The following is a 23,675-nucleotide window of genomic DNA, read 5'->3' on the forward strand; positions in this document are numbered from 1 at the left end:
GATGGTAGGTGATAGGGGGGTATACTGTATAAAGTGACTGGATGGTAGGTGATAGGGGGGTATACTGTATAAAGTGACTGGATGGTAGGTGATAGGGGGGTATATTGTATAAAGTGACTGGATGGTAGGTGATAGGGGGGTACATTGTATAAAGTGACTGGATGGTAGGTGATAGGGGGGTATACTGTATAAAGTGACTGGATGGTAGGTGATAGGGGGGTATATTGTATAAAGTGACTGGATGTTAGGTGATAGGGGGGTATATTGTATAAAGTGACTGGATGGTAGGTGATAGGGGGGTATATTGTATAAAGTGACTGGATGGTAGGTGATAGGGGGGTATACTGTATAAAGTGACTGGATGGTAGGTGATAGGGGGGTATATTGTATAAAGTGACTGGATGGTAGGTTATAGGGGGGTATATTGTATAAAGTGACTGGATGGTAGGTGATAGGGGGGTATATTGTATAAAGTGACTGGATGGTAGGTTATAGGGGGGTATATTGTATAAAGTGACTGGACGGTAGGTGATAGGGGGGTGTACTGTATAAAGTGACTGGATGGTAGGTGATAGGGGGGTATATTGTATAAAGTGACTGGATGGTAGGTGATAGGGGGGTATATTGTATAAAGTGACTGGATGGTAGGTTATAGGGGGGTATATTGTATAAAGTGACTGGACGGTAGGTGATAGGGGGGTGTACTGTATAAAGTGACTGGATGGTAGGTGATAGGGGGGTATATTGTATAAAGTGACTGGATGGTAGGTGATAGGGGGGTATATTGTATAAAGTGACTGGATGGTAGGTGATAGGGGGGTATACTGTATAAAGTGACTGGACGGTAGGTGATGCTGTGTTCAACTCGTCACACGATGTTCCCGTTGCACGTTTAGAAAGCCTCTTCAGCTTGAGGTTGTTTCTATAATGTTCCATTAGATGAAAAGTCTTAGAAAATTTTGAAAGTAATTAGAAATTAGACCCCCCTTCCTCGCCTACCCCCAAAGGGAAAGTGAGAGAGAGAGAAGAGAGAGAGAGAGAGAGAGAGACTGTCTGAAAATGATCCATTGAGACACATGAAGCCACACAGCCATGGGAAGGGTGACAGAGCCCATGTAGAGAGGGACCCCTTACCTCTCACACACACCTCTAAGGTGAAGAGACCACCTCTTAAATAACACCTCAAAAGATGACTGGGGCTGAAGTTAGCCTCCTATCTGCCCATTTGAAATAGACCTGCGATGCCCTGGCCTGGGGAGGGGAGGAGAGGGGAGACAGGGCTTACGAGGGGAGAGGGGAGGAGAGGGGGAGGGGAGAAGAAGAGAGGAGAGATGGTGCTTAAGAGGGCATGAGAGGAGAGGAGAGGGGAGACCATGCTTGAGGGGGGGGGGTAGGAGAGGAGGAGGGAGGAGTGTGGAGGAGAGGAGAGAAGAGGAGGGGAGGAGGAGGAGAGGAGTGTAGAGGGGAGGAGGAGGAGAGGAGAGAGGAGGATGGGAGGAGGATGGGAGGAGAAGAGAGGAGGAGGGGAGGAGAGGAGGGGAGAAGGAGGAGAGGGAAGGAGAGGAGGAAGGCAGGAAGTATGACACATGTAGACCCTGATGTGTCTCAGTCAGTTACCATCAGGCAGGGCCGGGGCAGCACGCCCAAACCAAACGACGCCATATGGTCGCGTTCACACAGTCATGTCTTATTCAGCATGGGCCTCAGGTCTAGCAGCGCACACACACACACACACACACACACACACACACACACACACATAGAGATACCTTCTCATGCACACCTGTAGGCCATTATGAGAGCAACACTGTTGTATGAGCAGACAGCAATTCTCTGGCAGACCTTCAAAGGCAGCATTCATTCAATGAGCATTCAGGACTAGGAGAAGACAGTCTTTGCCACTTTGAAGCCTGCGATTGTTGACCATATCACATGAAAGGCACATGAAAGGACACAGCACTGAGATCAGCACTTTGAAGTCAACACAAGCGCTGTCTCCTATGCTGACCACTTATAGGGATTTGACTTGAACATCAAACACTAACACAAACAACTCGACAGGCTGGGTTTGTCTGTGGTTCACTGTTGGGCAACAGTTGGCGGTTAAGCTCAGGGCAGAGGTAGGCAGCAGAATTTGGCCCGGAGACAAATGTATCACAGAGCACTGGGAGACAGACCAGAACATACAGTCTATGGAAACTCATTTGAACACATATTTAAGGTCATATTTAAGGCTGATAAAACTATGGGGGAGAATACTGTACTGAGTAGAGAAGGCTCTGGAATATTCTGTCCTCAGCGCTACACGACATCCACACAAACACGGATATTTCTAAAAATAAATAAATAAAAAAGGCTCACAAAAAAATGTCAAACACGAAACATTGCGAGCGTGCGCATCGAGCGCCACAATGTGCCTGTACTTTAAGGAGAGGTGGAATGAAAACTATGGCCTCCTCTCAGCCGTGCGGTGGGTAAGTACAGCTAGGCTGGTTTGAAAAGCACTAATCAAGCCCAGCAACATGGACCAAACATAAAGGATCTTGTATATAGCCGCCATTGTTCTGCAGACTGTCCCTGACGCATGCTCAATAGACACAATACCTGCCGTGGGGAAAAAAAAGTTGTTTTACCAGTCCCCACGAATACACTGAAAACTGAGTTTTTAACAATTTCCACCTCAGAAGGCGTTTTCAAAAACATTCTCAGTGCATAAAAAAATTATCTGTGTAAGTGTGGAAGAGAGGCCAAAACACAGAAAATACTGTTTTCAGAAATATCTGTGTTCATGTGGATGTGGCCTTAGAATGCAAACGTTGCTCGCTACCTCGCTACCTCACTACCTCGCTACCTCACTCAAAGTGTAGTCAATGCATCGTTACTGTCAGCCAGCCTCCTTTTAATAGACCGGTCCTGTATCTAAGCATTTCACTGCGGTTGCCGTGGTGTTTCCGAGGCTTGAAAACGCCAAGGGAGCCCTGATCAATACAAGTGATTGGTCTGGCTGGATAACCACAGGGACACCCTGGAGCAGCACACCCACACACACATACACACACACACACACACACACACACAAACACACACACACACACACACACACTGCCGTCAACAGCATTATAGCTGAAAACATACAAGGGACTAAAAGTGAATAGATTAGTAAATAAGCAAAATATAACAAGATAAATCTACTCCCGTACACTCTTCGTATTCTGGTTTCTAGAGTGCAGTTTTCTTTCCGAGCCCATTACAGTGTTAAATTGAATGGGACCTCTAGTATTGACAGGTACAAACATACTGGCATCATTGGTTTAGAACAAGAACAGCCTCGGGTGCCGTAACTCATCTTGTCACTGGAGACCGGCCGGGACAGAGTGTCATGGCTCGTCTGGCTCCTGGTCAGGTCTCAGCTTTCCTTCCTGGACTCGTTGGCTCTGTGCTCTATTGATCTGGCCTTTGACACCCAGCGCAGATTCATTCTCTTATTAGCAGCTTGTGATGCCTGATCAGGGTAAATGAAAGGTCTGTCACTGCCCCAAGCAGCACTGTAATTTAGTGTTTTTCATTAAGAGTGGACGGCTATAAGGACAGATCTACCCTCAAGCCCAAACAGCAGGTTGATCTGAATTAAAGGTGATATTTCCTTGGCTTGCATGAAATCAGACGCCATGTTGTTTGCCATTCTGAACACCCAAATAACAATGAGGATGGGATGGACTATTCACTACTTCTACAGGATGTCGGATACGGCCTCTGCCAGTTTTAAAGACAAATTCTAATCTTAAAGCATCAAAGTTACATTAAATTACAGTGATTTAGCGGATGCTTTTATCCAAAGCGACTTACAATAATTACATTTAACATAGGAAAAGCCAACTTACTATTACTTGCCAGAACTCACAAGTGCATCTCCTTTCTAAAATAAGTGACTAAGATTATAATCTAGTGCTGAAGTCAAAGTGCAAGATTAGCATTCTAAATATATAGCTGCAAGCAGCGATATGGGGGCCAAGCATGAAGTGCAACAAAGACAACAAATAAAACATGCCATAACCACATTCGAATCTCTACCGCAATTTTGAAAAGCAGGCATACGGTTCAGCATAAATGCACTTCCAACTCTGACAGGTTTGTGGCGCTAGAGAGTTCGAGGTGTTGACCTTGACTTGGTAACAGGGGTCATGGGAGTGTCCTCAATGAGTGTGCCTAATGTGGTTTTGATACATCAAAATGTTGCTGAGGTATGACTTCACGTCCTGTTTGGCGGGTTCGCCGCCGATCTTGATTCGCTGTCACGGGCAAACTTTGTGATTGGGGCTTGGTCAGTAGATCCTCATCGATTTTGGTGAAGATTCGAAGAAAATTGTGGCCTGAGATTTTGTGTGTGACTTTTTCATAAAATACAATATGGCGGACAATCCAGTATGGTGGAAATGACCTCATGGATTTCACTGAATTCGGTTTGATCCAAGGACTTCAACGGCACCTGAATTTTGAAAAACAGGCATACGGTTCAGCATAAACACGCCTCCAGCTTTGACATGTTGGTGGCGCTAAAGTGTTTTTATCATACAGTTCTATGGGCTGCCATAGACTCCAATGGCAGAAGAGGAATAAGAAAAGGTACAAACACAATGGATGCCTCGCAGCTTCGCTGCTTGGCCCCCAAATGTACGATAGGTGTTTAAGAGGGAGGATCGTGGTAGTACTTCTTGAAGAGATGTTGAGCCTGTGGTGAAAGATGGGCAGCGACTCTGCTGTCCTGACGTCAGTTGGCAGTTTGTTCCACCACTGCGGGGCCAGGACAGAGAAGAGCTGTGACTGTGTCGATCGACCGCAGGGGCCTCGGAGTGACGGGGCAACCAGTCACCCTGATGTAGCAGAGCGTAGTGGTCGGCAGGGGGTGTAGGGTTTGACCATGGCCTGGAGGTAGGAGGGGGCTGTTCCTTTCATTGCCCTGTAGGCTAGTGCCAGAGTTTCAAACTGGGAGAATTTGGGGAGGTTGAACACCAGACGAGCAGCAGCTTTCTGGACAAGTTCCAGGGGTTTAATGGCTGACGCGGGGGCCCCAGTGAGGAGGGAGTTGCAGTAGTCCAGGCGGGAGATGATCAGGGCCTGGATGAGTACCTGCGCCGTTTCATCAGTGAGGAAAGGGAGAATCCTCCTGATGTTGTAGAGCAGGAATCTGCAGGAGCGTGAAACGGATGTGATATGTGCGGAGAACGACAGTTGGTCATCCAGAGTCACACCCAGATTCCTCGCAGTCCAAGTCGGCGTCACCACTGTGTCTTCCATGGAGATGGCCAGGTCCCGATGCGGGCAGCCCTTCCCTGGGAGGAGCAGCAGCTTAGTCTGCTAAGTCAATTAAAACCCTAATCAATGACTCAGCTGCAGTCATACTGCAAATAGATTATATATTTTCCAAATAAGTGGGGCTGGTCGATACATCCTTCTGCAAATTGAATGATGCCACATTGCTCTGCCTTCGCACCTGGGGTCTGTGAGCAAAGATGCTCAGGAGTCAGGTGACAGGCTTTCTCCCTCCATTCTGACTTCAGAATGACCTCCTCTTCTCCTCTATCTCGTCCTTTCATCGGCCTCACCTCTTATCTCCCGCAGCTGTGATCCATCTGTCCTTCGCCCCCATCAGAGGGCTCGGTCACGCTGCCCCCGCAACACCGAGCAGAGCACACCCAAAAGCTCACGTTGCCTCAGGGCTCAGCCTCGGGCTTCTCTGTCTGAAGCCTGTTCTTATCCAGGAGACCAGTCTTCTCCCCTCATGTAATTCCCTCTTGTTTCTTTCCCCTCTCCTCTCTGTCTGCCAGCAGCTGAACATCACGTTAAGTATGATTATTCAAGAGAAATCTGAGATGGAATGGTTGCCCCCAGTTAAACACACTCTTTAGACAATGGAGGCGCTCTGATGCCTCTTTTGGATTCCTTCTCTCTCTCTCTCTCTCCCTCTCACTGTTCCTATCCCCACCATTCTCCCATCTCAATCCTCATTCCCTCCCTGCCTCAATATCCAAGTTGATTTATTTGTTTATCGACTTCCCGGAATGGCCATTATTTACACCATGAATCCCATCCAGGCTCCGTATAACACCGGGCCGCACACACAGTTTGTACACTCGTAAATTTAACGAGTCCAAGTTGACTACAGGCAAGAGCAGCAGGGAGAACATTAAAACCTGGTACACAAACCATGACTGTGTTTGTGAGAACCTGATTCAGCAAGGTGTGCCCTCCCTGAGAGGACTCCTACTGGATCTCCCTGAGAGGACTCCTACTGGACCCCCCTGAGAGGACTCCTACTGGAGCTCCCTGAGAGGACTCCTACTGGAGCTCCCTGAGAGGACTCCTACTGGACCTCCCTGAGAGGACTCCTAATGGAGCTCCCTGAGAGGACTCCTAATGGAGCTCCCTGAGAGGACTCCTACTGGAGCTCCCTGAGAGGACTCCTACTGGACCTCCCTGAGAGGACTCCTAATGGAGCTCCCTGAGAGGACTCCTAATGGAGCTCCCTGAGAGGACTCCTACTGGACCTCCCTGAGAGGACTCCTACTGGAGCTCCCTGAGAGGACTCCTACTGGACCTCCCTGAGAGGACTCCTACTGGACCTCCCTGAGAGGACTCCTACTGGACCTCCCTGAGAGCTCCTACTGGACCTCCCTGAGAGGACTCCTAATGGAGCCCCCTGAGAGGACTCCTACTGGAGCTCCCTGAGAGGACTCCTACTGGAGCTCCCTGAGAGGACTCCTACTGGAGCTCCCTGAGAGGACTCCTACTGGAGCTTTGGGTGTGGAGAGCTTTGCAATAGGTGGCAGAAGTGTACAATATTCATGACATTCAATGACATTGGCAAAGCCCTGGATGGGAAGCAACGTTGCGCTGCGGTCTTTGTTGAGCTCCCCAAGGCGTTTGACACAGCACCATCCAGTGGGCCGTGGAGGCAGTGCTAGCCTACTGCCAAATTGTTAGAAAAAAATAAAATAAAAGTTTGGTCATTTACAAAGCTAGTTATTTGTATATCTAAATGTACTCAAGAATTCACATATAAATAAAAAATGTCAAGTTAAAATATATAATTTCAATGACCAGTAACGTTTGAATATCACCACGCCAATCACATCCGTTGGTGTTAAGACTGTGCTCAGCTAACGTAGCTAGCGAAGGTTCCCTCACATCTCATGTATTTGGGAAGGTGGTCCTCTGAATTATTTTAACAATCAAAAGTGGGCCTTAAGTTACAAAAGGTTGAGAACCCCTGCTGTAGATCATCCATTGCTCCTTGACATTCTCAGTAAGAAGGTTTTAGTCCCACTGTTTGTTCTTCATGGTTCTGGAACTATCTATCAGGTTGGTAGCAGTCGGTATCTCTTGGATCCGTTATTCATTTGCAAGGCCCTCATTGGAAAACTCCCAACTACATTTCATCTATGCTGGTCTGGTCTTCTGGCACTCATTGGACCCACTCTTGTGAATGGCTTCTCTTAAAGATCCCGAAATTTCGCACTGAGCTGGGAAGGTTGGCCTTCTCCATTCATGCCCCCTCTGCCTGGAACTCCCTTTAGTTCCTTAATGTTGAACTCCTTTGTCCCCTTAGAGCATTTAAAAAACTTCCTCACTAGTCATCTTTCCTCTGTTTGCACCTGCTTTTATTGAGCTAATTAAGCCACTTCTTTTGTCTTAGTTTTATATACACCTACACCTATTTTGTATTTATTTTTAACTAGCTTATTGTTTGATGCTCAACGTTGTTGTAAATGAGGTTCCCCTCAATGGTCTTTCGAGTATAGATAACAGCTTAATAAAAATAAATAAAAAATAAATGTTAATAACAGAGAACACAGGCAGTACAAGTCCCCACAGTGTCACTTAGCCAATTGACTAGCTTTGCGATAATTTGAATCCTTCTTCCTAGGCCTGTTACACGAAAACTGCTCAGGAGTGACTAGGCGAGCTTGCTCCTAAATAAAGTTACTGCTCCACAGTTCCAGCCCTCCCTCCTCCCCTCTGACAGAATGCAATCAGAGGCGCGGCCATTAGGGCTCTCCGGAGCCCCGTGTCCAGCCGTTTCCATGACTTCCTCTTGGCCCCGGCAGCCACAGTAAGAGCTGCTCCCAGACTGAGAACCTCATCGTGAACTTATGCCATTCAGTCCAGGCTTTCATCAAACCAGTCAGAACTTGCGCTGGTGTCTGAGAAGTTCTCTCCTACCGAATTTACCTCAGAGCCTGGAAGTCCATTAGACCAACATGAATCAGTGTGAGATGAGGCCAAGGAAGATATTCAGTTGCATAATGAGGACTGAAAACTCTGTAAACCAACCTTTGAAACATTTAACGGCAAAATCTAAAACCCTAATAAACGCAGATTTAATCAATATCAAGGCTTGTTCCAGGCTGCTGTGCTGCACTGTGTCTTTGTAGGTGTGTTTTACAAAATATATAAAAGAAAAGAACGCCAGGGGACAACTGCTGTGATTCCACTGTATTCTTTAAACAGAAAAACACACACACGCACACACGCGCATACACGCACACACACACACACACGCACACACGCACACACACGCACACACACACACACACGCACACACACACACACACACACACACACACACACACACACACACCAAGCCGGTCTTTCTTCCATACAAGCATCCCATCTCCGGCATACCCCCGGCAGGCAGGGGACTCACCCGGTGAGAACAACCACAAAGTCCATTACGTTCCAGCCGTTGCGGAGGTAGGAGCCTTTGTGGAAGGCGAAGCCCAGGGCGATGATCTTAATGCCGGCCTCGAAACAGAATATTCCAATAAAGTAGGGCTCTGTGTCGTCCTGCGGAGAGAGGGAACATTTTGTTAGAGAGTGGATAATGAAGCATGGAGTGGAGGAGGGGAGGGGGCAGGGAGAGAGAAAGAAAGGGAGAGAGAGAGAGAGAGAGAGAGAGAGAGAGAGAGAAAGGAAGAGAGCTGGCTCCTTTCACTTTTCTAGCCGACATGAAGAGAGCCGGTGGAGGAGTAGACCTTTCTCTCATGGATGATGAACAGAGAGAGGAGGAAGGAACGTGAAAGCTTATTACACGTCTGAAATTACACAACCTGAACACGTATTAGGATTACGAGCTCCACTCATTGAATGCAATATTTAATAATTGTATGTAATAACGATGCTCACTTTCTATCGTTGAAATGAGCTGCCTGGTAAAGAACACGTTTTCATCATTGTTAAAAACATACATTTTTAAGATTTATAAGGAGGAAAGATATGGGTACATGATTACATCATCATCTTCACAGGGCGAAAACCTGCAATAAAATCCTCTTTGCGGTTCAAATGACCCTTGTCCAGGTTTAAAGCGGTTGCTGGACCGTGCACATTATGACTGGACAGTTTTTCACCACCTCTATTAATGCCAGCGAGGCCCTCAGGCTCTACACATGCACTTGCGGAGGATATCGTACGCCTTACAAGACCCACCATCACTCTCGTCCTCGCTCTCTCCTCCACAGTGCACACAGAACCAAGACAGCCCCAGCCCCCATCCCTCAATACTCCACTACCCCCAACCCCCAACACCGAGTCCCGGTACCCAACACAAATAATGACAAATGAGCCTGACAGGCCTGAGAACACTGCGATGGTTTGTGTGACCTTTTCCCTCGCTTTAATGTAAGCACTCACAGCGACCAACAACACGACTAGCATGTACGAGTTTGATGGAGAGACCACTGTGTTGGGCTGTCAAGGAAAGGCTAGGCCTCTAGAAATCATTCCTTTAGGCCTAACTAAGAGTTTCTTGAGGCGCTCGGTAGCTCAACTGGCTGGGGTGCTTACCATGTAAAGGCTAGTCCTTTCTGCAGCGGCGTGGGTTTGAATCCGGCCCACGCCTTTTGCTGCATGTCTTCCCCTCTCTCTCTCCCACCTTTCCTGTCTGTCACCTACACTGTCCTATCATAATTAAGCAGAAATGCCTTAAAAAAGAAATAGTTTGTTGTTGCAAACGTTTAAAGAAGCGCAACAAGTCTACTGTCACCCCCTCTGACTAGACAAAGCTGGTCTCTACCAGTGAGACAAACGCACAGCGTTACGTAACGACCGTGCGTAAAGGGGCCCCTGAACAGATGAGCTGGGTTGTAGGTTGTGCGTTAACATCTATAATGTATAGATCGCAAATGTTCATGAATAACAGAGGGAAGAGAATTCACCAGGGACGACGAGAGACTAAAGACGTGCCATCGATCTGAGCTACGCCTGTTCAGTCCTGGCATCGGCTTCACTTAATGGATGCACTTTTTTGGGGGGATCACAGATAGCGGAATCCATTTAATTAAAATGTTTGTATTACATCCTGGTGGGAAGGGGAGGGTGGATGACAGTAGAGTAGTCTTTTATGAATACAAAGTAGTCATTTATTTGTATTTTTCCTTTCTCCTACACTAATCAGTTCCTCAGGTGGTGAGAACCATCTTTTGTTCTCTCGTGCCTCTTCTCTACTGCTGATGTTGCACTGTAATTACCGAGATAATTGCGTGCAGCAGCAGATGGCTGCGTTTGAGGGGGGAGGGGAACTCATTGACCTTATCACACCACGCTGTTGCTTCAGCTTTTATTCTGAAGACGGAACTCCCGAGAGTCACAATACCCTTAAGAAGGCAGCTGCACGGCGTTTACGGCGGTATGTTATCCATGGGCTTACAGGAGAGAGGCGGCGTGTAAAGGAGTGATCGCCTCCCCCACAGCCGGGCTTGAACGCTAGCCCCTCGGTCTCCCTCTCTCAGCTGAAGAGCGAGGGGTGGGTGAACCGTCTCTGGTTGACTGGCTGAGTTCAAACGGTGGTTTAAGCTAGGTGAGTCAGGGGAACGGGGGCTGAGGAATGGGGGTATCAAAGCTAGCTCAGTGTGCGCCTCGACTGACGTACACAGACACACACAGTAAAACACTGCCTTATCCATGCTCCAGGGTGCTGATGAGTATAGGGTCACGGGTGCTGCTCTGTTATTGATTGGAAGGGTGGGTGGTTAAGGGGACGGTTGGTGAGTCTGGGACCTGGGCCCTCGGAGAAAGACAGAGTGATGAGCACAGTGTTGTATGGGGAGGGCGGCTCTTTCTCTCTTAAATAAAGTGCATTTTCTCTGCGATAATGAGGTGATTTGTGAGAAGCAATGTCAAGGGGAAGATATATTTTCCAAACAGAACACACACACACAAACACACACACACACACACACACAATCTCTCTCTTGCTTTCTCCCTCTTTCTCTAATATGAGTGCAAATTGCAATAAGCGGTGTTGTTGAGACACTCACCAGGCGTTCTGACATGGGTGTCTTGTCCCCGGCTGGTAAGTGCTGTTCCAGGGCCAGGACGATGCAGTTAGCGATGATGGTGGCCAGGATCATGTACTCAAACGGAGTGTGAGAGTTAAGGAACACAAGCAGCCAGATAATAACACAATCACACCCACGGATAACAACTTATTAGAATAATCTCCTTCAAATTAATAATAATAATAATAATAATAACATGTTAAAGGCAAAAGAAAACGTGCTTCTTCATCTACGGCATGTTTAGATGCAAAATGAATTGCCTATAGTTTGAAACATCGCCTTTACAATAAATGGGCTATACAGTAATATCTTATTATGTAATAGGAGGGGGAATAAGAGACAGGCGATTGTTTAGTACAAATCACAGTACAAAAATGAAGTGACTAGAAACTAAACAAATTGTGAATGAAATGTTTCAATCTGTGTTAACACCTTATACATTTAACTTGTAATTCCATACCAGTCTACATCTATGGTCTTCCTAGTCTGTCCTCTCGTGTTTCTCAAACCCAGTAGGCCTACTGTGAAGCAATACTAGAGGGTTACTTGGGCTTCAGCATCTTTCCAGCTGGGTGACCATTTCAATCCGTTTTCAATGGTTGCCTCTTTCTCCAACGCATTTTTACCGGGTCATCCCCCCCGGCCAAGGCCTTTATGGGGTTGTGAGTCGGTGAGGAATTGGGGCTTAACAAATCCTTCACACCAATGTCTAGAACATTTTGCCCGAAGATGCCATAGCCTGAAATCCGCACGTTGAGCCTATAATGCACAAATCTCTATGCACCATTGCAACAGCCATGGCCATGACAAATTGAGCGATTATTCTCATTTATTGCGTGTCTTTTGACATCTTTATTCCCGCCTCTGCGTGTAAGCCTTTATCAACTTATTGAGGACACTGATCAATTGATAGCCACCGTTCTTATTAGATTAAATGTCGGCGAGTGTTGTTCTAACTGACACCCACACAGCAGATCCAGCTGTCTGGTCGCGTTTGTCACGCGCCCCACGGCTCTCCAGCCGTGGTTTGTGCTGGAGGGTGGCGTGGCGGGGTGCGCGTGCGCGTGGGCGAGTTCAGCACCACGGAGAGGGCTCCAGCTCCAGCGGCTCCCTCCGAACCGAGACGAGGCGTAGCGACCTCGGAGCCAGCGATGTCTTCTCTCAACTCACTGAGCGCTCACCTTACCATGGAAACGGAAAATGCAGGAGGCGGCAGCAGTTTGAGAAGATTTCTGACACACAGCTCAATGAGATCGCATAGACTATAGGTCTATGCCAGCGCTGAGGAGGACCTTAATTGAACGCTCCTCCTTAAACGCCTGTTGTGCCAAATACGGAGTAAACAAGAGGTCTGTTCTAAAGCGTTTGATTACGCATTAGGCTATACACTGGTTAGGCTAATTTGAAGAAGGCTTTAGGCTAGCTGGAATTCTAACAAGTTAATACACCTCACGAAAATGATGTGTTGCAACCTGAGGGCTATAGCGACACTGTTGGAGACTGTTCACCTTATTGAGGACACTGAATAAGGTGTCCTCAATAAGCGTTAGACCGTCGTTTGTAACGAGAGGTAGGGAGTACAAAGTATGAGTAGGCCTACTCTAGACAATTAATGTAACTGTCGCGATCACTATCATCACTAGATCAATAGCCTATAGGCCTATACCTTGCCAAATTCGCCACTTTAAACACAGAGCGGCAGGTGCACTATAAAGGCTGATGCACATGCTGAATAGACAAAAGGCACAATTTCTTCAGCAGCCGTCTTGTCCGCCTATTCACTGGGAAATTGCAAATCTATAGCCTACACCCGTGGCTAGAATAACCTAGGCGACCACTGGACATGTGGTGTCATATATGGTGACAAAGGGAGATGTTCCACTGACGTTAGCCTACATAGAGGAGATGAGCTCTATAGGGTGTTAAGCCTTGGGACGAGGTTCATGTGGATAATAAAAACTGTAGGCTACGTAGGCTATTAGGCTTATAACAGAACACTTCCTGCAATGTTTCTAAAATGCAAACCTCAAACAAGGACACGTGTGCAATAAAGACACAATAACCTATAAGCTACCACCTGCTTTCCTTGGTGTTTTGGGACAAGAAGGATATGGCCATTCAGTTATTCGTTTTGCATACTTCCTTATGAGATTGTCCTCTCGAAAGATGAACAAGGAGCGGTTGACAGTTAAACAGTTCTGTTTGACGGGGTTGGGGTTGTATATAGCCATGGTCCTGGCTCTCTGAGCCATAGACTGCTTGTACATCCTCTGGCCGCCTGGAGCACCACCCGCCCGGGCGCCCCCTCTACCCGTGCCCGGTGCGCCCCTGCCGCCTCCTCCTCCTCCTCCTCCTCCTCCTCCTCCACCATAGCGGGTGGGTAGATTGTCTGCGAAGCGAGCCATTCTAGAAACGCGCAGATCCAACAAGAAAAATCCAAACTGATGTCAGTGGAAATAGAAGGAAGACGCATTACAACAAACACACATCAGTGTGTATATGGATAGGCTTATGTTAGGTTTTTTGTTTTTTTTTAGAAGAAAAATTAAAACGCCTTTCTTTGGATGTCCTTTTCTCAACGTCCTTTTCAGTTCACTCCATCCCCAAAGACATTTGGTGTAGTGAGAAGAAAGTTTGCATTTAACAAAGATGTGTCCAAAATGCACTTAAACCTATTGAATGATACATTCTCCAATTCATTCCACAGGCTATTACATCCATATCACCCGGTGCCGCTTGAATTGACCACGCAGCCACAATAGAAAACGTTCACATCTCTTTTCAGTATTGACAACATCTTGTCAACATCGAAACACCAGTTGAAAGACGCTTGAAAATGTCATGTTGTCACTTAAAAGGAAAAGATGACAGAAAATCTCGTTTTCCCTGTCAATTCCAAGTAGGCTATCGACAGCAATAACAAAACATAACCAATCCCATGTTTCGTCCCTCAGAATTCCAGTTGAACGCTGGCAGTGTAGCTACAACGTTTCCAATTCAGTAGACTGGTCCCTAAGAATAAGCGCATGTGACCAAAATTAGCCTATCGGCAACTCGACCTGCGCAGGAGCGCGCGCCGGCTGCCACCAGATGATTTTGTGTAAAGACAAGTCTTAGAAAAGGTACGCCCATCACGCATCATGAAGCCCATTTATAAATATATAGCCTAATCTTAATGTTATTCACATTATATTAGCATATTATAATAAGGTGTGACTATGAAAATCATATAGCTGCATAACGAAAATTACTAATATAGGTGGCATGGTGAGACAAAAAACAAAACCAGAAATGACAAATGAATTTGTTTGTTTGAAAGGTGGTATTGAATATAATCTACACAGTAATCAGTGCAAAATGCACTCATTTATTATCATCACATCAGGTTTGAGTGACGGGTGTCCTGCTCTAATAGGCTACAATATTGCTTAGGCTAATAATGAATCCTGTGTTTCTGTGGAGTCTGGGTATGGTGGTGGAGATCTGGAAGGGCCCATGGCGCTTCTAAGCCTCTCTGGTGTCCCCTTGAGACATCGACTGTTTGAATTTCTTGGATGCCTCGGCTTTGGGGCTAATAGTTTAATTAATACTATGCACAGTCATGTTCCTATGATGTAGCCTATCCAATCGTAGTAAAACATTTTCCAGGAGCTTGCTCGATCGTCTCATTGAGAGAGGTCGGTGAATCGTTTTTACGTACAGTGTCTCTATTTGCTTTTCGCTTCCCTCAGGAAAATTAGGGGACAGGTCTAGGCTATAGGCCTACTCCACTCCCCGTTTCTTTGCGTTGCCTTTGTGTCTGAAACGCGCTGTATAGATACTGTTTACTTTGATTTGATTTGATGTATCTCCCTGAGGCGATGCAGCGAGTGCGTGTGAATGCAGCATCTTCCAGGAATCCACAAGGACGCAAGTGGCCACAGCTCCAGCCTACTGAAAATTCCCTCCAACAATCAAGCTCTGGTTGCAGTAAGCTAGAGACACAACAATAAACCTTTGACATACACCGCAAAATCACAACAGAGTAGGCTAAACTTGTATTAACTGGATATACTTTGATAAATCAGTAGGCTTTTTGTCCAATGGATAACCCCATGGGATAAAATCGTTACAAAGGTTTCATGCCAGGGGACTTTAATTCAGTGAGGTTTTGATCCCTCTGGTGGCTCTTAGGTAGTACTGTAAGAGCAGGCGTTTTCTATAGCTTAAATGGGCATGGCACAGTGGACTACAGGCTTGTGTGTGTAGATTAATCAATGGACATCCGAAAAACTGTGTGATTTGTGTGATTACTTTTAGCCAATAATGTCCATACCTCTCATTAATCTAGTCAAGGGGTACTTTTGATGCAGCCTATTTTTACCCCTAAGTTCAATATGTTCCGTTGGAATGTTATTCATTTGTGGAGACTATAGCAACACGTTTGACATGTTGTTGCAGGATAAACACAGATGTAATTAATACTATTAATTATGGCCCTGTTTCATTTAGGATTTAGGTGGGCAGGGCCCTGGTATTGTGCATGCTGGCTCACTGTAATCGCCACGACCCACTAATAAAAGGGAAGTGCTATGATTACATGGCTGCTGGGGAAAGGGACTATATTGTGGTGTAAACCGGTGGAATAATTTATTCACCCTGGAGGGTCATATTTGTTGAGTCCTCTTACATGATGCTGTCTCTGTTGTTTAAATAATGAAAGATACACTGGACTCCAGAGTTCAATAGATCTTGAAAGTTTACTGATAATTCAACTCAGTAGCCTACATTTCGTGTGTTTCGCAGCCTACACCGTGTGATGTGCGCGTGTCACCGTGTGACAAATAAAGATGTCTGTTGTTTTGTTACATGATTCTGAAGAGCGCGCTTCGTACCTGATTAAACACAACCTCCCGTTATTGAGTTCTGTAGATGCAAGGATGATCATGCACCATCCGATCACAATTCTTCTCAATATCCTTAAGTTATCAATTAACCTGAACATAAGCCTACTGGCAGGATAGACTACTACATTTCTGAATCTCTGCTTGCTTACACACTCTCCATAGTTATGTCCATTCCTGTATATTTAACTGAGTACAGTACATTAGGCTACTTATTTAACTGAGTAGCCTACATTACTTATTATTACTTAGTACATTACGCTACTTATTATTTAAGTGAGAACATTAGGCTACTTATTATTAGGCTACTTACATTAGGCTACTTATTATTTAACTGAGTACATTACTTATTATTACTTAGTACATTAGGCTACTTATTATTTAACTGAGTACATTACTTATTATGGTAAAATAGTCAGAACCTGTTTTTCTCTAAACTTCAACACGTGACAATGCTAGTGTATTCTGAAGGTGACCTAAACTAATGTGCAAAAAACATCTCCCACACTGGTGCCTCTTGAAACACCTGTAGTAACCTCAGATAAACACTTGATCAACAGGCCTATAGCCTACCTACCATGGTGTGAACGCATAAAGAACGGAAGATTGAACTCATTAAAAGGTAACTTCATAGTTGTTACAATCTGGCGTCACTAGCGGGCGAGATCGTAGTTTGTTCACGTATGAATGTTGGTGGTGGTCGGAGGGGCCGTAGGCGCTGATTGGCAGCCACGCTTCTGTCAGCCTGCCCCAGGGCAGCTGTGGCTACAGACTGTGTCTGAATGAATACTGGACTCTGTAAAGCGCTCTGGGTATCATGAAGGGCGCCATATAAATCCAACTTGATTGATTGATTGTTCTCGCGCGCATTAGATTTTGGTCTTTTTACTTTGAGTGAGCTCGAGAGAGTTCATCGTGTGAAATCCTTCGGTAAATATGCCATAAAGAGATAAACTCTTGTTCATATATAATCTTGTAAGAGTTAGTAGTTGTATCTAGTAGTTTGACTGGATGGTATGTTTCAAGGTAGTCTAAACATGATGGCGAAAGTCTTGGAAGGTGTGAGCTGCCAAGGCCAAACGTGGCAAGGTAATGAGAACACAGGCTCAGGCTGAGAATACAGGTAATTTATAATATATGCATTTGGTTTGTTGGACCCATGTTAATGTATTATTTTTTTATATTGATATTAGACTGGATTTTGTGAACCATAAGCTTAGCTCGAGGTTGCTTGAGGAATTGAACTGTTAAAGGAGTAGGCTAGTAAAGGGAAAATCATGTCCCTGTTTTAAGGTTACTTATGAACATATACAAAAGTTTACAAAACTAGCACTTTTGAGCTAGTCTCAAGCTCTAGGCCTACCACCGTTTTGGTCATACAATGGATGTGGATGGGCACCGTGAAAAATCATTCAAAAATAATAATAATTCGCCATAAAGTAAGATTCTAGTTCATCTGGAAAGGCTTTTTAAAATATTTAGCATAGAACTATTTAGGCAGCAGTGTGTAAACTTCCGCTTGAACTGATTCCAATCTCGGGCAATGCCTTGATCTCGCGGTAGGCGACGTCCGTGGATTCCGGCTCAGCTTCCTTCCTTGAAAAGCAAGCCGCAGCACAGTACTGTAGCACAAACTTTCTTCTTCGGTGGGCATCTGTCGGCAATGTTTGCAAGCACACCACCAAACACCTGTGGTTCGTGGTACTGTATAGCGACAGCTTCATCGACCGTCTCTGGCTCTGCGGTTCGGCGAGCCTCCATCTCTTCCATTTGCTGTAGTTCCTCCTCACTATATTCAGGCTCGAAACGATAAGCACTGCCGTCAAAGTCTAATTCCTCGCGATCAAATTCATACTCTTCAAGATCAGCCATTTTGATAAGCGTTTTCTGAACTGTAGCCTAGGGCTTCCTTGTCTGTAAGCGAAAGAGTAGCGTGCACAGTGAGCAAACTAGCTAGCCTAGCTAACATAAACAACTAGAAAGTACATTTCCTGGAGAAAATGTGAGGTGGGCTAGCTGCTGCAGCTGTATGTAACAGCTACTGCTAGAACTACTACGGATCAGGCAATCTCCATGCACCCACCGGCAAAGACCGGATAGATCTAGCTAGATCTCTAGCCCACTCAGGGGCTGAATTGTGGGGTCCATAGCGTGGACAGTGGCGAGACTCCGCCCCCTCAGGTCAGAGCTGGTCAGGGACAGTGTACCCCTCTCCAGGCCACCTACCGGCCCGCACCGGTGAAGACCGTGTGTCTCTAGCCCACTCAGGGGCTGAGTTGTGGGGCCCGTGGCGTGGATAGTGGCGTGGTGGTGAGACTCCGTCCCCTCAGGTCAGAGCCAGTCGGGGACAGTGTACCCCTCTCCGGGCCACCTACCTGACTCCACCGGTGAAGACCGTGTGTCTCTAGCCCACTCAGGGGCTGAGTTGTGGGGCCTGTGGCGTGGATAGTGGCGTGCTGGTTAGGCTCCGCCCCCTTGGGTCACAGCTAGTCGGGGACAGTACAGTGACCTCCGGGCAATTTCCATGCATCCACCATTGAAGACTATGTGTCTCTAGCCCACTCAGGGGCTGAAAAGTGGGTGCTGTGGCGTGAATAGTGGCATGGTGGCGAGGCTCCGCCCCTTTTGGTCATAGCCAGTCAGGGACGGTGTACTCCTCTCCGGGCTACCCACCGGCCCCCACCAGTGAAGATCATGTGTCTCTATTCCACTTTGGCTGAGTTCTGTGCTACCCAAGCCCCCAGGATTCGAAATCTAAAGTGAAGCCCTATTGAACCGTGCCATCTTGGCTAAATTTGTAGTCATTTGGCTATTTCCGGTGACTTTTGTACTTGCGCAGTTGTGCTTTTCTGTCCTACGCGCGTCCACGAACAAGTTCACGTTTGTGAAATGCAATGAAATGAAAACCGGCTTGCATATTAACCTGTTTTTGTCAAATATATCCATTGGAGACATTATTTTTTATCCAGGCATCTTAGATTTAACAGGTTAATTATAGCTGAACATGTTTTGTTTGCTAGTAGATGGTATTCATTCCGTTCGCGATAACGTTATTGCAGCCAGGCTAAATTCCTCCAGGGAGCCAGTGACAGGCGAGTTGAAAAGCTTCACTCCCCGCCAGAAGGAGCTTTGGCCGCTGGCCGGATAACCCGCTGAGTTCATGGCTGCTATTTCACACTCGTCCTTGATCAATCCCAATACCGATCCATGGTAATAATGAATCAATTGTTCAGATATAGGTTGGGTTCCGGTGCATAGTTGAAATGGTAGTGGGATAAGGTGATAAACTGGAGTGATCGAATGTGAAATAGCAGCCACGAACTCAGCGGGTTATCCGAGATGGGTAGCAGCGGCCAAAGCTCCTGCTGTTTCTATTTTCAACTTTTGAGCGTCAGACGCAAGAAGCACCATTTCGTCTTTGTCATATTTGGCCCAGGCGTTTCAAGCGTCTTTGAAGCATCTGCATTTCTAGCGTCTTTTCCAGGTGTGATTGCCCCCTAAAAACATAATGATACTGAACATTCCACCAGCAGTTTCAATGGCACGAAAGAAAGAAAGAAAGAAAGAAAGAAAGAAAGAAAGAAAGAAAGAAAGAAAGAAAGAAAAAAAGAAAAGAAAGAAAGAACCATTGTATATGATCATATTCATAAGTAACCTTAAAACTGGGCTAAACATGATTTTCCCTTTACTACTCCTTTAAGAAAGCTAAAATTTTCATAGTAGCTGGTAAGGGTATTATGGGCACTAGCCCTGATGTGACCCCAGAGATATGCTGTCGCTCCTCTAATCTGGGGTCAACCCCGAAACGAAGGAACAGTGAGTGAAAAATAGCCTATAACAGTGGTTATTTCACCTATAAACGACCCGACAAGGACCCGACATGACAAAAGACATCTACAGGAATGCATGGTAAGCGTCAGATTTGAAATTTGCCGTTTGGAATAGTCCGGTCACCCTTTTCTACGTGACACCAGATTAGAGGAACGCCAGCGTATCTCTGGGGTCACATCGGGGCTAGATGGGCAGGTGTAACATTAATCTATGTTGTGCTGTTTTGTTGGAAATCAATTAGAAGAATTAGCACCAGACTTGTTTGTAAAGGTCCAAATATTGCGATGTATTGCTTTAAGGGCGGTCTGAACCCATCGTAAACTGTCCCTTAGCGATGCACTCCGTTCATCCCGTTATAGTTTTCGCACGATCAGAGCAAAATTATACTTTTAAAAAGGAGAGTTGCAATATAGCGCACATCTATCGACCCTACCTGCGCGAATTACATCATTAGTGTGAACAAAATTCAATGAAATTTAATGGTCTGTAGCCTACATAACACATCACGGCAATGTTGTTTCTTTAAATTTTATTGAGCCAAATAACATATAGGGACTATATCCATAGCCTAATATAATCCACTCTGTGAACAACAACAACAACATTTTCTTATGTAAAGGGATAATTTGATGACATGGCTTTTTCTGGCTGTCTTTATATAATGTCAGATAGCCTACTGACAGATATCCTGGCGAATTGATTAATCCAATGAGGCCATCTAGATGAATAGCCAAAGATTCTCACAGACACACTCCAGAGTATTACTCCCAGAACATTATAGAAAGCCTTCCCAGAACAGTGGAGGCTGTTATAGCTGCCCAAGGGGACCAACTCCATACTGATGCCTATGAATTTAGAATGGGATGTAATGAAAGTTCCTGTAGGTGTAATGTGTAGGTGGCCCAATACTGTTGTCCTCATAGTGTACTTTGCTAACAGATTCACAGTATTTAGTGCTCTTACAAATGCTGTTTATTATATTGTGTGCCTTCTTCAAAACCTCTACTCTTGTAATGTGGCAAGAAACGGCAAATATACAGGATAAAGGGAACTTGTTTAATATTGGTTGGGAAAAAAAACATGGGCAGGTTTGTTCTTCAGACAAACACACTTTTGTCCTGTAACAGGTTGTCTTTTTCCAGGGTGGGGTTGTTAGCCCCACACCCAACCCCCAACCTGGAGGGACAGGTGTTGCTTTTCGTCTGGCCTCTACCCTGAAACCTGCCCGGCATGGTTGAACCCCCCCGCCGGTATAGCCTTCCCACAACAACAAGGTAGCAACACGTAGGAAGGATGAGTGGTGTGGTGAGTGTATGTAGTGTGTGTGCGCAGTATAGTGTGGTGGGCGGGCGGTGTGTGGTGAGTGTGTGCAGTGTGTCTCAGGCATCTGCGGTCTGACCGCACTGGGGTCTCCTCTCCAGAGGGCTGGGAGGCTTGGGGTGACTCAGCTGAGGGCTGGATGTTGGAGGGGCCCTCTCCAGACTCCAAATCAAGGCCGCCAGTTATGCCTTGGGAGGCTGTGAGGCCGATGATCAACAGGGCCTTCTCCTCCTCCGGGGTGAGGGAAGTGATGTAGTATGTCTTACATTAAATTGATCCGTAATAAAAACTTAGAAGACGAGAGAATGGCTGTTCCACACACGTGATGCTTGTTTTATTGACAGAACATCTCGGGTTGAATTGCAAGTCAACTGAACATTTCAGTATTCAAACAGCTTATAAGGGGATGATTACAACATTCCTGATATCAAAATAGAGAGAGAGAGATAGAGAGGTGTGTACTAAAACTCGATTGAATGAGAATTGGTCAACACCAAAGTTGGACACTTTAGTAAGGGATGGCCTTGGTCTAGGCCACAGAGACACAGCAAGGCCATCTCTGGGGTCGCCTGACATGGGAGAGGGAGATTCCAGTAAGCCATTAAATGGACTGGTCATCTGGTCTAATATTAGGATGGTCAGATTAAAGATCAGGTCAGATATCAAGTGGGGGAAAGGTCAAAACTACTTCAGAAGGCACGGTGCTCTGGCCACCACCAGTCTTCCCCGCCTCTCGGCACACTGCCGGCCCCCCGGCTTTTGGCCTGACTGGCGAAGTCCTGACATTTCTTGCGGACGACTGTCCACTCCCTGGGTGGCCCGGGAGTGGAAGCAGCCGTCCGCGCTGCAATGCTCGCCCATGCAGCCTTCTTTGTCTGGTTGGCGTTCGCATTGTGGAAGCCGCCAAACAGGACGACCTTCCGCTGCTCCACCTCGTCCAGCATGATCACTAGTTCTTCTTTGGTGAACGCTATCGCACGCTTCCTCTTCATAGCTGCCATGTCGCTCAATGTGTGCAGTTACCCTTGGTTTTTTAAAGGCCACATGCGCCAACACCGGTGCCTGATAGATTCAATTAGTCATCGTATCCACGTGAATTCCAACGTGGGAATGCTACTGCCACGGGTATGGGCATTATACCTTTTGTATGATAACTAAATCAGTGGTCATTTTGCTATCATCATTGCCTATCATCATTAAAGTAATTTTTCCTGGCCTTTCAATACATCGCTGACGAGGCTTATATGTCCCGATCCGATCCATGCTCTTTCTTGTATATTTTATTTGATGTAATGTATGAATTGCGACTATCACGAGGTCTCGCCTTGACTCTTAAATACATTAGCAGATGAGCTTCCGGAGGCAGAGCTTCCTTTTTGGTAATATTAGACTGAAATAAAATGATTCAGACAACACATTATATAGACACGTCATTTATTTGACTTTACAAATGGCCATCGATGTGTGTGGCATCGATTCATTCTTTTTTCAGCACCGCGCCCAAGGAGAGCTCCCCTAACGATGTATCTTGGGATGAACCTTACGATGTATCTTCAGGCGCCCACTAAGGGATAGTCTGGGAAACACTCGTAGGAAAAACTGTCCCTTCGCCAAGGTCTACCTTGAGAAGCGTCGTAGAGCGCCAAGGTACATCGTATCTGGGAAACGTGGCCCAGATTGGGAGCTCAACAGATGGAGGGAGGAACGTTGGCCAGCAGGGCCAACAGTAGTAACAGCTCTACACTTTCTTTCATCTGTATATCAAGAGAGCGGCAGATCCAAGCTTCTACTGGGGATTCCAGTAAGAATGGGAGGTCAGTGGAGGAATTAATTGAGGAAGTAGAAAGAGTTCTCAGGTCCAGAGAGCAGTCTAGGGAAGAGCAGTGCAACTCCATACTCTCCCTCTTAAGAGGTCCTGCTTTAGAAGAGGTAGGGCCGTGTATGGGAGGTCAGTCAGGGTGACCCTGTGACCTTTCTTATGTGATGCATTTGGGGATAAGCGCAGCACTACTCAATTCTTGCTGACCTTTTACCAACGTAAACAGGCGGAAGGTGAGAACCTCTGATCGCTCTCATGCTCAGTCCCAGATACTAATCTTTGTAACCAAATAGTCACATGGTCATACCTAATGAAAGAGTTCCCACACTAGTCGCAGTGGTACGGCTTCTCTCCTGTACGAACACGCTGGTGTGTTACTGCTGATGGAGCCTGTGAACACTCCTTTACCAGGTGGTCTAGTAGTTGTGCCTACCACAGGCCGTCAAGTGTCCGAGATGCTGCTGGCAGGCCTCGTACTCAGACTCT

General features: G+C 46.2%; 1 protein-coding gene across 1 annotated transcript in view; it reads right to left on the bottom strand.

Moving 5' to 3' along the window:
- Positions 1–13,741, bottom strand: part of cacna1bb (calcium channel, voltage-dependent, N type, alpha 1B subunit, b) — a gene marked incomplete at both ends in the record, with an annotated part of 153,210 nt that extends 139,469 nt beyond the window's left edge. The window contains 3 exons of the mRNA XM_084454778.1: positions 8,705–8,844; positions 11,316–11,421; positions 13,449–13,741. Of these exons, the coding sequence (XP_084310904.1) occupies positions 8,705–8,844; positions 11,316–11,421; positions 13,449–13,741 (539 nt within the window). The remainder of the gene's footprint in view (positions 1–8,704; positions 8,845–11,315; positions 11,422–13,448) is intronic.
- Between the last annotated feature and the right edge of the window lie 9,934 nt (positions 13,742–23,675).

Source organism: Borostomias antarcticus (genome assembly GCF_949987555.1).
Source record: "Borostomias antarcticus genome assembly, chromosome: 2".
NCBI lineage: Eukaryota > Metazoa > Chordata > Actinopteri > Stomiiformes > Stomiidae > Borostomias > Borostomias antarcticus.